Source organism: Dipodomys merriami, unplaced genomic scaffold (assembly GCF_024711535.1).
Source record: "Dipodomys merriami isolate MVZ:Mamm:240054 unplaced genomic scaffold, mDipMer1.0.p SCAF_112, whole genome shotgun sequence".
Lineage (NCBI taxonomy): Eukaryota > Metazoa > Chordata > Mammalia > Rodentia > Heteromyidae > Dipodomys > Dipodomys merriami.
This window is the reverse complement of record NW_027202405.1, coordinates 906360-923546: the sequence shown is the minus strand read 5'-3', so window position 1 is coordinate 923546 and position 17187 is coordinate 906360. Positions and strand designations below refer to the sequence as shown.

The 17187-nt window shown below is 41.1% G+C and overlaps 1 protein-coding gene across 1 annotated transcript in view; it reads right to left on the bottom strand.

The window, feature by feature from the left end:
* Slc35f1 (solute carrier family 35 member F1) overlaps window positions 1-17187 on the bottom strand; it is a 361568-nt gene that overhangs the window by 37243 nt on the left and 307138 nt on the right. The window contains exon 4 of the mRNA XM_070015319.1: window positions 1484-1643. Coding sequence (XP_069871420.1) covers window positions 1484-1643 — 160 coding nt within the window. The remainder of the gene's footprint in view (window positions 1-1483; window positions 1644-17187) is intronic.

Below are 17187 nucleotides of genomic sequence, written 5' to 3'. Positions count from 1 at the left end.
TCCAACACAGTGTATAGTGAGTATCACTGCTGCATTCTATCACTTCATGTGAAAGCCAGAAAACATTTTTTACAGGATTAGTCAATGCAAGTTAATTTCAACACAGACTGACCAGGGCATCTGGTCTTTCTTGACTGTAGAATGTAAGATGATGGCCAGCAACAATGGCTAGGGTCAGTGGAGAGAAATTTTTTAACTAATGGTACATACTTCCGCTTCGTCTGTGTTTGCACAGCCTGTGGATCATTGAATAAGTGTAATTAAATGTAACTTCCAAACAACTGTCTATACCAAATCACCCCAAAATACTATCTGATTACCATATCAAAATCACAGATGACATGGAGTATAAGGTTAGCCCTTCAGATGCCCTCTAGTGAAGTGCTATGAAGCCAGCATTTCACACAAGAGAATTTGGGAAACACTGGAATGTGTGCTTCTAATCCATTTGTAGAGTCAGTGTGGAGTCTGTTATTAGGCTCTGGCTCTGGGAAACCCAGAATGTCTCTCTTTTGCTCTGTGCTGTAGTTTTATCTCTCAGGCATGTGGGAGAGGGTAGGGAAGCCTGCCCTGGAGGTCAAGAGTCTTCACGGGGGTGGGGGAGGAGGAAGGGAGGGGGTGTCTAAAGTCTCTGAGCTCTGTGACCTGAAGCAATTCACTTGGCTTTCTTGGATCTTGATGTTTTCATATGCCAGATATAAAAAAGCTGAACAAGGTCCTTTTTAGCTATAAAGTTCAATGGTGCGATGTAAATGGCACCATTTCAGAGACGTCATAGGACCGGTCTCATAAAGTGAAATGCTCCAATTTTGACTCTTTATTATTTAATTTCCTAGAAGAAAAGGCAATCTCAAGAACTATACAAAAATGGGTACTTTCTAGTTCACTCCCAGTGTTAACAAAGGAGGTCCTTTTGTTGTCTTTCCAGACCCCTCTACCCCTTCATGGATTTGTGGCTGTCTTAAAGAACTGCAGTGCTTTACAGTGGACCAGTCAGGAATCCCCAGCAGCAGAGACATAGCTGACATAATTACAAAGTTTTTCCTAGTAAGTCTGAGAGATGTGACTCCAATAATTCCTTCCCTCATCAAACAAAAACCCAGGCAGGAGGAGACTTAAACTTAGCTCTCCCTCATAAATGAAGCATCCTGGCCCAGTATTTCTACCTCTGACCATCAAGTCCAGACCAGTAATTCTGGCTTCTAAAATTGCCTATAAATAAATGATGGCTCAGCTTTGGACTGTCTGAATATTTCTGAATTCATGTAGGGAGGGCATAACAGCTGTGTTTTGCATCTTTCACTCTAGAAACATGTATTAAGTAATGTCTATTTTAGATATGAAGCCAACATGAACAGGACACAGATCTTGGGAAGACTCGGTTCCTGAAATTTTTGTTTCTACCTAACCACAGACATTCCATTTCCAGTCCTGGCCTCACCCCAAGGAGGAAGGAAGCAACCAAGTGAACATTCAAACTCACCTGCTCCCTGATGCCTTCCCACCAGCACATCTGCTCCTACCATGCAGCCCATTCCCAGGATGCAGACAACGATGCCGATGAAATGCACAGCCTTGTACCGGATCAGCAGGAAGAACCAGGAGAGTAAAATCACCACTGGAATCACAAAACAATCCAGGAGCTATTGGGAGGAGGAACGTAAAAACAACAGGAGGTCAGGAGATGCTTTCCATGATACCAAGAAAAGTAATTTGGATGAGTCAAATACAGTTAAGTCAGGTAAGTCAGGATAGCCAGGAAACAGCAGTGAGGAATTCACAGACAAATCCTGAATTCATGAATAACTTGCTCAAAAGAACATAAGCACTAGTTTCTTTTCTTTAAGCCTTATAGTGCCTCAATAAGGCAACATTTAGGACAATGGTGATGATGATGATGAAGAAAAAAAGGAGGAGGAAGAAGAAGAAGAAGAAGAAGGAGAAGAGAAGGAGAATGAGGAGGAAGAGGAGGAGGAGAAGAGAAGACGAAGGAGGAGGAGAAGAGGAAGAGGAGGAAAAGAGGAAGAGGAGAAGAGGAGGAAGACGAGGAATGTATGGAGAACAGTTCTTTCTCTCTAACCTTGTCTGCTTACTCAAATACTTACTGAACTCTGGGAACAAAAACACACTAAAAGAAAGATTTATGTTAGGAATTAAACATTCAGAAAAAAATAACTGCTTTGAGCACAAAAATGTTTACAAAGGAAAAGAAGGAAAAAGAAGATCTATCTCAAGGACGGACACTTGTCTTGAAGGGAGCATTTCCTTTTCTTAAAAGGATGTACAGGAGAGGGAAGATGGCGGAGGAGAAGCTGGAATCTGAACAAGCTCTCGCATAGAAAGCAGTTTTAGAGTTCCAGTGAACAGTCCTAAGCCAGAGAATCACACCAAGTGTGCCATCACAGGACAGAGAGACAAGAGAGGGGAAGCCAAGACAAAAAGACACATCTGAGCGCCTGCCAGCAGCCGCCTCGGCGGCGGCGGCAGGGTCGCAGCAGAGAAAGCAGCCGGGGCCATAACTGAGCGCTCACACAGAGAGTCCAGGACGAAGGAGCCAGACGCAGCGGGCGAGCAGATTCTACTCAACACAAGCAAGAACCGACAAGGAGCGGACATCTTCATCCTGCAGTTTGCAGACCAGAGACGACCCAGGATCCAAGACTCGACGTGAGTAGAAGCCCGACGTCCTCACTCCTTCTCAGGGAGCAGAGGAGGGAAGGCCACCCCTCCCCCCCCAGCACCGGTGATCTCCATCTTGGATACCGACAAAGCTCGGAGGAGCTGCCAGCTCCAACCCAGGCCTTGGTATAAAACGAGTCATTTAGCAGGTCACAAGAACTTAACGGTGGCGAAGTGACCTGCCAGACTCGGCTCCATCCAGGGAAAAGTCACCCAGCTCAGGCACCAGCCATTGGAGTGGCTTTCCTCACTGGGTAACCAGAGCCAGAGGCTGCCCCTCCCTCTAGCAGCCTCAACAATCAATTGAAAAACAGAATCCCTGAGAATGGCTCCAGGCTGGGCTCTGTGAGTTTTTTACTTTCACAAAATAGCCCCAGGAAAAAGCTACTGATTGTTGAAAGGCCTCAACTCTACCCAGAACCTAGCCTCACCACTGCATCCCCCTCTTTTGTGATTCTCAAAGCAGATCACCCTCCCAGTAAACTAATCTGGGAGGGGGATCTCAAAATCTTGGGTAAAGCAGAGCATTTTTCTGCCTGTTCGAACAAACTGACTTAAGAAACCAATCAAGCCACAGGACCTCAAGCTGACCAGAGACTCCAACAAGAGGCTGTTTACAGACAAAAGGGAGATACAGGATTCTTCCCACCCCTCCCAAAAAAATAAAAAAAAAAATCAAAGAACTTTTTTTTCTTCTTCTTCTTCTTTTCTCATTTTTTCTTTTTTTTTTGGTACCTTATATATATATATATATATATATATATATATATAATTTTTTTTCCTTTTCTAAAAATTTTATTAATCTTTTTGAAAATATAATTGTTTTCCAGTAACTTTTTTTCCTCTTATAATTTTTATATTAGGAATACATGAATGTGTGTTTTCCTTTCTTTTCTTGTCTTCTTTCTCTTTTTCTTTCTTTCTTAACTATCTTTTTGTTTTTTTGTCTAGCTCTACTGAACTTCTGATCTTTTTCTCTCCCTTTCTAATCCTTTTCACCTTTTCCTCTCTTTTGATCTTCTGTATGTGACTTAACTCTTGTCCTGCACATCCTCAGATAAACCCGTAGTTAACTAGTAGACCCTATCCCCCATTGTGTACACACTTAATCCACAAATTTATTACTCAATTCAAAACCTCTGAGACTTAAATTCCTTAATAGCAGTACTACCTCTTTATACCTATATAATATTTTAAGCATTTTCTTAAGTTTTTCACTTCTCCTCTATGTCCCTACCCTTCTATTAATATACCACATTCCTCTCTAAATAGATGGTCTTTTAATCTCCATAATAATATTAATTTTTACGTTTCTATTTTTTTCTGGTCTCTTTTCAATTCCCTTTCCCTTTCTTCTTTTTCTCTCTCTCTCTACTTGCATCCTACCCAACCTATTTCCTGCATTGAGATTAGGACATAGTTAACTCTCCCTGTGCCTCCCCACACCAATCTATTCCTATTTTTTACCCACATCTCTCCCTAACCCTAAAAATTTCTGGTTTTCCAAATTCTTCTCTGCGGTTCGAAGCCCATTAACATATAGTTGTTTGATGTTGAATAGATGTATCTGTTGAACTAGATTGTATCTGTAGACTATTGACTGTATAAATGCAAACGTTGGTTGATGGTTGCCTTAAGATAGTGTTCTAGCACAAAACTGGTGCTATTTTCATCTCAAATGGGCAGAGTAAGCCGGAAAAACACAAGAAAAATGGCAAATCCGGGTATCTCAATTCCCAATCTTGATAATCAGGGGTCAGATCACATAATGAACAACCCAGAGGAGAGTTCCCAAATAGCTCTACAAACACTGGTGGCAAACATGATAAATGAGAAGTTTGACAACTTACAAAGGACTCTGTATGAGCGTGATAGGGAGAGAGAGGAGGCATCCCAAAAGTTTATACAGGAATATCATAAGCGTGAGGAAGCTACTCAAAAACTGATACAGGATTTGCGTGAACAACTTGAGAATACTCAAAGAGAAAGGGAGGAATGGCGTGAGCAGGCTGAGAACACTCAAAGAGAACTGCAGGAATCCCATGAACGGGAAGAAAGAGAACTGCAGGAATCCCACAAATGGGAGGAAGCGAATCAAAGAGTAATTCAGGAATTGAGAGACCAGGTAGAGCATACACAAAGATCACTAAAGGCATTCATGGAATCCATTAACAAAGAGCTGAAGGAAGGCAGGGAGACCACAAAGGGAATGCTGAATGGAACCCAACAGAAGGAATGGAAGTCCAAAGAAACCATAACCAATCAACTAAGTGATTTGAGAACAAACACTGAACACCAAATTAAGGAAGTAAAGAAATTCATACAAGACCTAAAACAGAGCTTCAACAAAGAACTTGAAGCCATCAAAGCTGACCAATTAGAAGGAAAAGAGATAAAAAACAAAGTAGAGAGTCTTGACAGCAGGTTAGACCATGCAGAAGATCGAATCTCAGGGATTGAAGACAGCCTAGATATTATAGAGAAAGAAAATACAACCATCCAAGACAAGTCCAAGAAATATGATAGATCTATCAAACACCTGGAAGACACCATCAGAAGGCCCAATCTAAGGATAATGGGTGTAGAGGAGCACCTAGAAACAGAAGTTAATGGTCTAGGAAATTTGTTTAACAGGATCCTAGCAGAGAACTTCCCAAACATACAAAAAGATAGGCCTATTCAGATACAAGAAGCTTTTAGAACCCCAAATAGACCAGACCAGAATAGGACATCCCACCGTCACATTATAATCCACACAGGATCAACTCAGACCAAGGACACAGGATCAACTCAGACCAAGGAAAAGATCCTTAAAACTGTCAAGGAGAAAAGGTTAATCACCTATAAAGGGAAACCAGTTAGAATCACCTCAGATTTCTCAGCAGAGACAATCAAAGCAAGAAGAGCCTGGAATGACGTATGCCATGCCCCAAAAACAAACAACTATCAACCAAGAATACTGTACCCAGCTAAACTCTCCTTCATAACTGAAGGCCAAATAAAAACCTTCCATAGCAAAGAAAAGTTGAAACAATACATCTCCACCAAACCAGCCCTACAAAAGATTCTTAAAGATGTCCTACACATAGAAAACCAACAAGACCGCAACAAAGGCCAAGAAACTGCACCCAAACTGAGAATCCAAGAATCTTAGGAAGAACCCAGTTTTCGCAGCCCCCAAGAAGGTGGATAACATGGCAGGAACTCCCAAATACCTCTCAGTCCTATCTCTTAACGTTAACGGACTGAACTCTCCAATTAAGCGACATAGACTGTCTAGTTGGATTAAAAAACAAGACCCTTCTATCTGCTGCCTGCAGGAGTCACATCTTGCCCGTAAAAACAAACACCTTTTCAATGTTAAAGGCTGGAACAAAATCTACCAAGCAAACGGCCCCCATAAACAGGCGGGAGTTGCAATCCTAATATCAGATAAAATAGACTTCAAATTAAAATTCGTGAGAAGAGATAAAGAAGGTCGCTACATACTAATTAAAGGATCTCTCCTTCAGGAGGATATTACAATTCTAAATATCTATTCGCCAAACAATGGAGCACCAAATTTATCAAAGAAACACTACTTTCCCTCAAATCCCATATAGATCCAAAGACATTAATTGTTGGGGATTTTAACACACCACTCTCCTGACTAGATAGATCAACTTGGCAAAAACTCAACAGAGAAACCGCAGATCTAAACAGCTGCATAGATCAACTAGACTTAACAGACATCTACCGAACATTTCACCCAGCAGCATCAGAATACACGTTTTTCTCAGCGGCACATGGAACGTTTTCTAAAATAGACCACATTTTAGTCCACAAAGCAAACTTGTCTAAATTCACAAACATTGAAGTTATACCTTGCATTCTCTCTGACCACAAGGGAATAAAATTAGAACTCAACACCAAAAGCCACCAAAGAAAGTCCGGTATCACATGGAGGCTGAACAACACACTGCTGAATCATGAGTGGGTCATGGAAGAGATTAGAAAGGAAATTCAAATGTTCATGCTATTCAACAAAAATGAACACACAAATTACCAGCTCCTCTGGGACACAGCAAAGGCAGTACTCAGAGGCAAGTTTATAGCTCTGAGCTCCTACATCAACAAATTGGAGAGATCGGAAACTAACAATTTAATGACACATCTAAACCTCCTTGAAAAAGAGCAGCAAGATAAACCCCAATCCAGTAGATGGAAAGAAATAATCAAAATTAAATCAGAATTAAATGAATTAGAATCCAAAAAAACTATAGAAAGAATCAACAAAACAAAGAGTTGGTTCTTCGAAAAACTTAACAAAATTGACAGACCCTTAGCAAACCTTATCAGAAAAAGGAGAGAACACACCCAAATTAATAAACTCAGAGATGAGAATGGAAACATCACCACGGAAACAACCAAGATTCAGAACATTATAAGGGACTACTTCTCAAAACTTTATGCTAATAAGTTTGAGAACTTGACAGAAATGGACCTTTTCCTAGCAAATATTGACATGCCAAAACTAAACCAAGATGAGTTAAACCAGCTTAACAGGCCCATATCAAGCATTGAAATAGAAACAGCAATAAGAGACCTCCCAGCTAAGAAAAGTCCAGGACCAGATGGTTTTACAGCGGAATTTTACAAGGCCTTCAAAGCAGAGCTCACACCAATACTCCTCCAACTCTTCAATGAAATTGAAAGAGAAAGCTCACTACCAAACACATTCTATGAAGCCATCATAACCCTCATCCCAAAACCAGGCAGGGACTCATCAAAGAAAGAGAACTATAGACCCATTTCTTTGATGAACATTGATGCAAAACTTCTCAACAAAATTTTGGCCAATCGACTTCAACAATTCATCCAAAAAATCATACACCATGATCAAACAGGATTCATTTCAGGGATGCAAAGCTGGTTCAATATACGCAAATCAATTAATATTATTCATCACATCAACAGGAGCAAGAATAAGAACCACATGGTTATCTCAATAGATGCAGAAAAAGCATTTGACAAGATCCAACACCCCTTTATGATGAAGGTTCTGGAAAAATTAGGAATCCATGGAACATTCCTCAATACAATAAAGGCTGTATATGACAAACCTACAGCCAGCATTATACTCAATGGTGAAAAACTAAAGCCATTTCCTCTTAACTCAGGAACAAGACAAGGATGCCCACTCTCTCCACTTCTCTTCAATCTAGTATTAGAATGCCTAGCTACAGCAATAAGACAAGATGCAGACATAAAGGGGATCCAAATAGGGAAAGAAGAAATAAAACTCTCCCTCTTTGCAGATGACATGATCTTGTATTTAAAGAATCCCATAGACTCCACTCCCAAATTACTCAAGCTGATTCAAAACTTTGGCAAAGTAGCAGGTTATAAAATTAACCCCCAAAAATCAATGGCTTTTCTATATGCCAACAATGAGAAAAGTGTGGCTGAAATTAGGAAAGCAACTCCATTTGTAATAGCCCCACAAAAAATAAAATACCTAGGAATTAACTTAACCAAAGAAGTGAAGGACCTCTATGATGAAAACTTTAAAATCTTGAAAAAGGAAATCAACACAGAACTTAAAAAATGGCAAAACCTCCCATGCTCCTGGATTGGCAAGATTAACATCGTGAAAATGGCAATACTTCCCAAGGCTATCTACAAATTCAACGCGATACCTATCAAAATTCCACCCTCATTCTTCAAGGAAATAGAAGAGGCAATCCAAAAATTCATATGGAACAATAAAAGACCCCGAATAGCAAAAACGCGCCTCAACGGAAAGAACACTGCTGGAGGAATATCAATACCAAATTTCAAACTCTACTATAAAGCCATAGTAATCAAAACAGCTTGGTGTTGGCATAAGAACAGACCTCAGGACCAATGGAATAGAATTGAAAACCCAGAAATGAACCTACAGAACTATAGCCATCTAATCTTCGATAAGGAAGCTAAAACAATAGCATGGAAGAAAGACAGCCTCTTCAGTAAATGGTGCTGGCAAAATTGGTTAACTACATGTAGAAAACTAAAGCTAGATCCTTATATATCACCCTGTACCAGAATCAACTCCAAATGGATCAAAGACCTTGAACTCAAAGCAGACACTCTGAAAACATTACAAGATGGAATAGGAGAAACCCTAGGTCTCCTTGGCTAAGGCCGAAATTTTCTGAATAGAGACCCGGAAGCACAACAAATCAAAGAAAGGTTGGACAAATGGGACTGCATAAGATTGCAGAGCTTCTGCAGGGCAAATGACATAGCTGGCAAGATCAATAGAAAGCCCACCGATTGGGAGAAGGTCTTTACTAGCCATACAACGGACAAGGGTCTCATATCTAAAATATACTTGGAACTCAAAAAATTAAACCACCCAACAACAAATCCTCAAAGAATCAACTGCCCAATAAATAAGTGGGCGAAAGACTTAAAGAGAAGCTTCTCTGAAGAAGAAAGAAGGATGGCCAATAGACACATGAAGAAATGTTCAACATCCCTAGCCATAAAAGAAATGCAAATCAAAACAACATTGAGATATCACCTCACTCCAGTTAGAACAGCAAAAATCAAGAACTCTAACAACAACAGATGCTGGAGGGGATGTGGACAGAAAGGAACCTTACTTCATTGTTGGTGGGAATGTAAACTTGTTCAACCACTTTGGAAAGCAGTATGGAGGTTCCTCAAAAGACTTCACATAGATCTCCCCTATGATCCAGCAATCCCACTTTTGGGCATTTACCCAAATGTTTACAAACAAGACCACACTAAAGCTACCAGCACAACTATGTTTATTGCAGCATTATTTACCATAGCTAAGATATGGAACCAACCCAGATGCCCCTCAGTAGATGAATGGATCAAGAAAATGTGGTATATATACACAATGGAATTCTATGCCTCCATCAGAAAGAATGACATTTCCCCATTTGTTAGGAAATGGAAAGGTTTGGAAAAAATTATATTAAGTGAAGTAAGCCAGGCCCAAAGAAGCATAGGTCCCATGGTTTCCCTTATTTGCAATATCTAGTATAGGTATGAGTCAAGCGGAAAAGGTCACATAATGTGATGTTAGGAAAATGAACCCTTAAATATGTATTTTAATGTTTTCGTTTCTTTCATGCATGTGTTTCTAACACATTTATAAGATTATTTCTTTGTTGCTTTGTATGTCCCTCCCCCACAGTGTAACCCCTGCTTTCACTATATTTGATGTCAGTATAACATGTGGAGGAGATGGGGACAAACAAGTCGTTTAAGGATTCAGGTGGACCTGTTGCAACAATGAGAAGTACAAAATGTCATGTCAAAACCAGCTTTACAATGTCGGTGTGGGGGGGGAGGGGGGTATAATTGGGTAGGGGGAGGGGGGTATAATTGGGATGGGGGGAGGGGGGAGGCTGGGAAGGGATGTGAAGGGTAAACAAAGGAGGAGGCTGCAATGCTTGGTAAGAAATATACGCATTATCCTGCCTATGTAATTGTAACTCCTCTGTACAGTATGTTCACAAATAAAATAAAATTAAATTAAAAAAAAAAGGATGTACAGACATCTATGTCATAATGGCCAGGCCAGCTTTGATAAAGCAGTGTAACAGTAAAAATGATTGAGTGAACCAGGTGTCCTAAACAAAGGGAAGCCCTTACTCTACGAAGAATCTGAGCAAAATCTCCAACCTACTTTTTTTTATCACAAACACCCTTGACATTAGAGCATTCACTGGGCCTGTTACCAGACATGCCTGCATCCTGTCTGGGTATGTATTATCCTTTTTTCTTTTCTTTTTTGGTAATACACATTTTTGGTCTCTAATGTATCTTAAAATTCTTTTTTTTTTGTAAACTTACAAACTAAGTAGTCATATACTAAAGGGATATCCCTTCTTTTGGAGGCCTCCTCCCTGGAGCCAGCTTGCTTCTGGTAACCCGTTGGGCTAGAGAGGAAAAGGAGATGACAATTGATATGACAGGCAAACAGTGAAGATTCTCCTGCCTGCTTTGTGTTCCTGGCAGTTGGGCTTCTTGGGGCTCTGGCAGGCTCCCAGGGAACACCTGAGGACTGAGGAGCACCCCTGGGGCCACTTTTGATGACACATTACTTAAGAAATAGTTCCTGGAATGAGGGGTGAGGGATCAGGCATCTTAGAATAGTTTATCAATTACTAGAAGTTAGACAAAGGTTGAACTTTGTTTTTCCCAATTGTTTCCCTCCTATCAATAAGAGTTACTTAATCTGCTCCTGTCATTTACTCTTAAAAGAAAAACAAGCAGGGATGGGGTAATAGTGTTTAAAAATAAATGTACTCTTTACCTTCCCTATGTAACTATAACTCCCCTGCACATCACCTTTTCAATAAAGATTAAAAAAGAAAAGAGTATCAAGCCAGGTGCTGGTAGCTCATGCCTGTAATCCTAGCTACTTAGGAGATTGAGATCTGAGGATTACGGTTCAAAGTCAGCCCGGGAAGGAAAATTGTGAGACTTTTATCTCCAATTAATCATAGAAAAAGCTAGAATTGGCACTGTGGCTCAAGTGGTACAGCACTAGCCTTGAACAAAAGGAGCCCAGGGATGGTGCTCAGGCACAGATTTCATGTCCCAGGACCAGCAGAAAAACAAAAAATAAGAAAACAGAATCACTGTAGTGAATCAATTGTAGTGTTAATATTTTAAAAAATAATTCAAATAATGATATTTTTAAAAGGGTATTTCATAAGATTGACCGACAATAGAAAAAAAAAAGCAACTCTGATTTCATTTTTTTTTTTTTTTTTTTTTTTGCCAGTCATGGTGCCTGAACTCTGGGCCTGGGCGCTGTCCCTCAGCTCTTCAGCTCAAGGCTAGTGCTCTACCACTTGAGCCACAGCACCACTTCCAGCTTTTTCTGCTTATGTGGTGCTGAGGAATCGAACCCAGGGCCTTATGCATGCAAGGCAAGCACTCTACCACTGAGCCACCTTCCCAGCCCCTCTGATTTCGTTTTTATATACTTGGCACAACCATGAGATTTCATCTGACATAAGGTCCCGAGAGTTGGTGCCGTTGACTTTACTCAGGTAGAGAAAGAATGTGGGAAAATGGAGAGAACTCTGTGCTAGAAGCCAGAAAACCTGAATTGCAGTACAAAGCCTTACTTGCTGCTGTAGGACCTTAGACTCTCACCAACACAGGAAGCTCTCTTTCCTGGTAGGATGAAGACTATCTCAACACCTGTCTCCAGTGATCAGAGAGAAATTCAGAAATACTACACATGCCAGTAATTTTTTTTTTTGGGGGGGGGGTCCGGTCCTGGGGCCTGAACTCTGGGCCTGGGCGCTGTCCCTCAGCTCTTCAGCTCAAGGCTAGCGCTCTACCACTTGAGCCACAGCACCACTTCCAGCTTTTTTCTTTTTGCTTATGTGGTGCTGAGGAATCGAACCCAGGGCCTCATGCAAGCAAGGCAAGCACTCTACCACTGAGCCACCTTCCCAGCCCCATGCCAGTAATTTTTAACCAGGTGTGGTGGTGCATTCGTATAGTACTAGCACTCAGGAAGCAAGTAGAAGTAAGAGGATCGAGAGTTTGAAGTGAAGTGGGGCTACACAGCCAAGTCTCAGGAAAGTATAAAAAAGAGTAAAGGAGCATTTTGTGAAGGATTTGACCCTCAGACACTGTCAGCAAATCTGGCTTCCAGCCTGTTCTTTGGGCACCATGGAACTGGCCCAGTCTTTACTGCTCTGGTAATATTTCCCAAGGCAGAGTCTCTACTAGACAAACTGATGTCCCCCAAGACTACAGACTCTGTGTACTAAATGGGAAACGTGCTTTATCCCACTGGCCCACAGAACTGCTTGCTAGTATCCCAGGCACGAGGCCCTCACCACGCCGCAGCCAGCACCGGACAGTGGCCTCCAAAGCTTCTCACTGTCACTGCCTACATCCTGTGATGACACAGTTCCATCACTTGCAGTTTCTAAGCATCTGTCATATGTCATCATGCCACCCAGACTGATCTACCACCCTCTCCTACCTGGAACAAGCCCTCTGGGATTACCTGAAGGCCTTCACTCCTCTATCTCCTTCCTTCTGCCATGCATTAATGTGTTACCTCAAGAAAACCTATTGAGCCAGGTGCTGGTGCCTCATGCCTTCAATCTTATCTACTCAGAAGGCTTATATCTAAGGATTGCAGCTTGCAGCCAGGCCAGGGCAGGGGAGGGAGGGGGAAGGAAGGAATACAGTGCACAAGACTTTTATCTCCAATTAACTACCAAACAGCCAGAAGTGAAGGTGTGGCTCAACTGGTAGAGCAAAAAAACTCAGAGATAGTGATCAGGCCCTGAATTCAAGCTCCATAAATGGCATAAGAAAGAAGAAAGGAAGGAGGGAAGGAGGGAAGGAGGAAAGGAAGGAAGGAAGGGAAGAAGGAAGGAAGGAAGCAAGCAAGGAAGGAAGGAAGGAAGGAAACAAGCAAGCAAGCAAGCAAGCCAGCCTGCCTCTTGAATCCACAAATGAGTTCAGGTTCTGCTTGACAATTTTCTTGTACCCTACTTCTCCTTCCTATTGACAAATTGTGAGATTTTTAATGACCAAAACTGGTCAAAATGAATATCCAAAAATCCATGAAAGGCTGACCTAAGTTTGGATATTCACAAAGTATCTTCAAATGTCAGAGGGCCTCTTGGTAGCTTAAACAGCACTGAAAAATCCTCTGTATCACCATAACTCTTCGTGATCCAAGCGAACCCTCATGCACCTCAGTGCACTGGTGTTCTCCCTTGCAAAGTGCAATATGAATTCAGATTAGGCAGGTGTCCCCAGGGTTGCTGGGAGGTTGAGAGGGTCACAGAGAGGATGCACCATTGATTATCCAGTAGTACTGGGAGGGTTAGGGATAGGGTCAGGAGTAAGCCATTCCTGGGGAGACTGTGCAGGGTGTGGCAGCCAGTAGGCTCATAGAGCAGCCCACCTTTACTCTCTGCACAGTAATTAGCAATGTAAGTTAATGAGCCTGCTGGATGGGGCAATATATGCTAGGCAGCTTTTACAACTGACCTCAGATACCACCACTGTAGGCATATTAGGAAATCTCAGCTTGTCAGTGGAGACTGCTCACTGGGCATAAAACCGTTGGTGTGTTTTGTTTTTTAGAATTAAAAGTGATCGAACTGAGTTGAAGAATTCCACTAAATGGTCCACAATAGATTCCACTTACTGGCAGCAGCTCTCCACCAGTGATGCCGTGGCTTCCATTCTTGAGTGAGTGAGGGCAAACCTGAGCATTGTCCAGCCTTCGAAGGGGTTGACTTGAATGTCCTCTCTTAAGTGTCATTAGAAATCCCAGAGCACTTGATCAGTCCTAGGTTGTATTTCTTTATTCAGTTAATTATTAGGTTTATCCATCTCTTTATTAGGTTATTTAGACAATCCTTACATGTAAGTAATTGGGGGGGGGGTGTCAGGTGTGTAGGGGAGACATTTAGAAGAAGAGAAAGAATAGAAGAATATAACCAAGACAGGGTTTCTGGGATCTTTGGATGAGAGTTCAGTATATAGTAGGCTCGCAATACTTGGTCAGTGGATGTACTGATGAATGGGCAGACACATGTTGTCACTGGCTGTAAGAAGGGACATGGAAGGTAATGAAGGTTGTTTCTGGAACTTGGAGCAGGGCACTTCTTCGCACTGGTGCCTTGACAGTGAAGACATTTAGAAATGCCTGCGGAGGGCAATACCTCCTCAGTTTAGAATCACTGGGATCCCTTTCTTTCAAATTTCAAAACTTACAAGTCTCAAGTGACGGGCCCAGGGTTATACAAACTTTTGGCATCTGCAGCTGTTATTCATGATTTTTTCTTTTTTATTTAAGACTGGGATTTTAACTCAGGGTCTTGTGCTCTCAAGGCAGGCACTCTACCAGTGAGCCACACACTCCAGCCCTCCTCTTCCTCCTCCTCCTTCCTCCTCCTCCTCCTTTTTTTGCACTGGTTATTTTTAAGATACGGTCTTTTGTCCCGCCCAGTCATGAGCATGGAGTGTGACCTGCCTATTCTATACTTTCTATTGTAGTAGTTGTGATCACAAGAGCATGCTACCACACTCAGCTTCTTCCATTGAGACTTCTCTGCCTGGGCTGGCCTGGAACCAAGCTCCTCTCAACCTCAGCCTCCCAAGTAGCTAGCATTATAGACATGAATCACTCTCTCTAGCTTCAATATTGATGTTTTTGAACAACGAAGGTCAATGATGGGAATATTTCGTTGCTGCAGCTGGTTCTCACCGTGGCATCTGTAACTACAGATAGCAAATGGTTTGGGAGCTGCTGTGGGACAATAGGTTGGAACTTTTTAGTGATACTTCCTTTTGTCTCTAGCGTTTTCCCCTGTGGTTGGGTAGCATAAAACATACAGACAAAATAATTTTCTAACTGTTTTCTGGGGGCATAACTTCTTAGCCTAGAGTGTGATAGAGTAATAATAATAAAAATAATGATGATAATAGCATTATAACAGCTGTCTGTAAGTGGGACTATTTAAAAAGGGGGACAAATTCTGCTTACAATTCTCTCATTAATCTGTTCTTTACATTCATTTTTTTTTCTACCCAAAAGAAAGTTGTACAATACCAGAACACTTTGGAACCCAGTGTAGTGACATGAATCCCAGACAGGAGGATTGAGAGTCAAGGCCAGGGTGGGTTCCAGAGCAAGGCAGCTCTCATTATCTTTTTTTTTTCAGACACATTATAATTTCCACAATGCTTGGGAAACTTCTTCAAAGCCATGGTGACAACTGAAGAATTATTTGTAACTTGAAGTTTCAAATAACCTACTCACATTAAGGTTACACTTCTAGTGTACAAACCAGTTATGCTATTTTTTTAACTTAATCTTCAGAAAGCTTTTTAAAGGAGTCATGATTATATCTACTTTTAATATAAGAAAATAATCATCCAGGACTAAAGCCAGCTAGTGTTACATCTGGAACTAAGATACTTATTTCCTGACTCTTACCTTCCTTATTTAATCTCTGAGCGCAACTACATTTAACTATCACAATTACAACCCAACAACACAGTAGCTACAATGAAATTCTGTGTAAGCCAAACATGTTGTGCCTTCATCATTATCTACCTGGCCTCTGACCCTAGCCAGCCCCAGTTATGTGGTGACGTGCAGAGTTTTACCACTAAAGTTACACACACAGAGATACTGTGGACATATAGACACACATGGGCCTGAAATATTCACAGGTAAAACATAGCTAAAGCTAATGGGAGAAATTTCTGTTTTGTAGAGATACTCAGATGACCTTCAGTCACTGATTGCATTTTATTGTGTGACTGCATATTACAAACACACTCAGGCTCTGTGATAGGGAGGTAAGTTGTTCCGTACTCTGGGAGTCCTAGTGTATTATAAAGGCATAGAATAAACAGTTAATTACCATGGGTTATGCTTTATTTTGACTTTTAAAACATAAGCCTGTATTATGCTTTACCATGTCCATAAATTCATGGTTTTAGTTTTACTTTTTGGCTTGGACACTTGGCCTTGTGTTGGCTAAACAAGCATTCTGCCATTTGTGACATACCCCAAGTCTTCTGGCTCCTAGTCTGTTTTTTGGATAGAGTCTTACATTTTTATCCTGAGAATCACAAATAGAGATCATATCTCCTCCACCTTTTCAACAGGCACGTGTTGCTACACCTGGAATATTTTATTTCATTTCTTTTGATACATAATCCACATACCTTTAAAACTGACCTTTTATAAGACATGAAATTTACCGGTCTGTAGTGTATTTGTGTAGTTGTATAGTCATCATCACCATCGAATTTCAGACTATTTTCACTATCCCCCCAAAGAAATCCCATACCCAATAGCAATCAATTAATATTCCCTTCTCCACAGAACCTGGAAATCACAAAGACTCTATGTCAAAACAAATTATTTTAGCTACTCTCATCTTTGTTGTTGTTGGTCATGGGGCCTGAACTCTGGGCTCTTCAGCTCAAGGCTAGCACTCTACCATTTGAGCCACAGTGCCACTTCCAGCTTTTTCTGCTTATGTGGTGCTGAGGAATTGAACCCAGGGCCTCATGCATGCAAGGCAAGCACTCTACCACTGAGCCACCTTCCCAGCCCCATCCTTCTTTCTTTTCTTTTTAATAGATGAAGTTTAACATTGCATCTTGCAGCCTTTACTGCTCTCTCCAACTTAAGAAAAATTCCTACAGATTCCAAGATGCTTTTATGACAGTTGTCAACTTATTATCAAATGCTAAAAGAAGTCTTTGGGGACAAAACTTGATCTACAGATTTTATTCTTTTCAAGGAGCTACTTTATTTCTTGAAAAAAAATCAGATTATAATAAAGCTAGTATTGTGGTTTAACATGTTTTCTGATATATATTGATATGTATCATATATGTCATATATATCATATATCATATATATATATATACTTTGTAATATGGGTGAGGGTGACAAGTCTAGGGACTTGAGACAGGAGCATTGCCCAG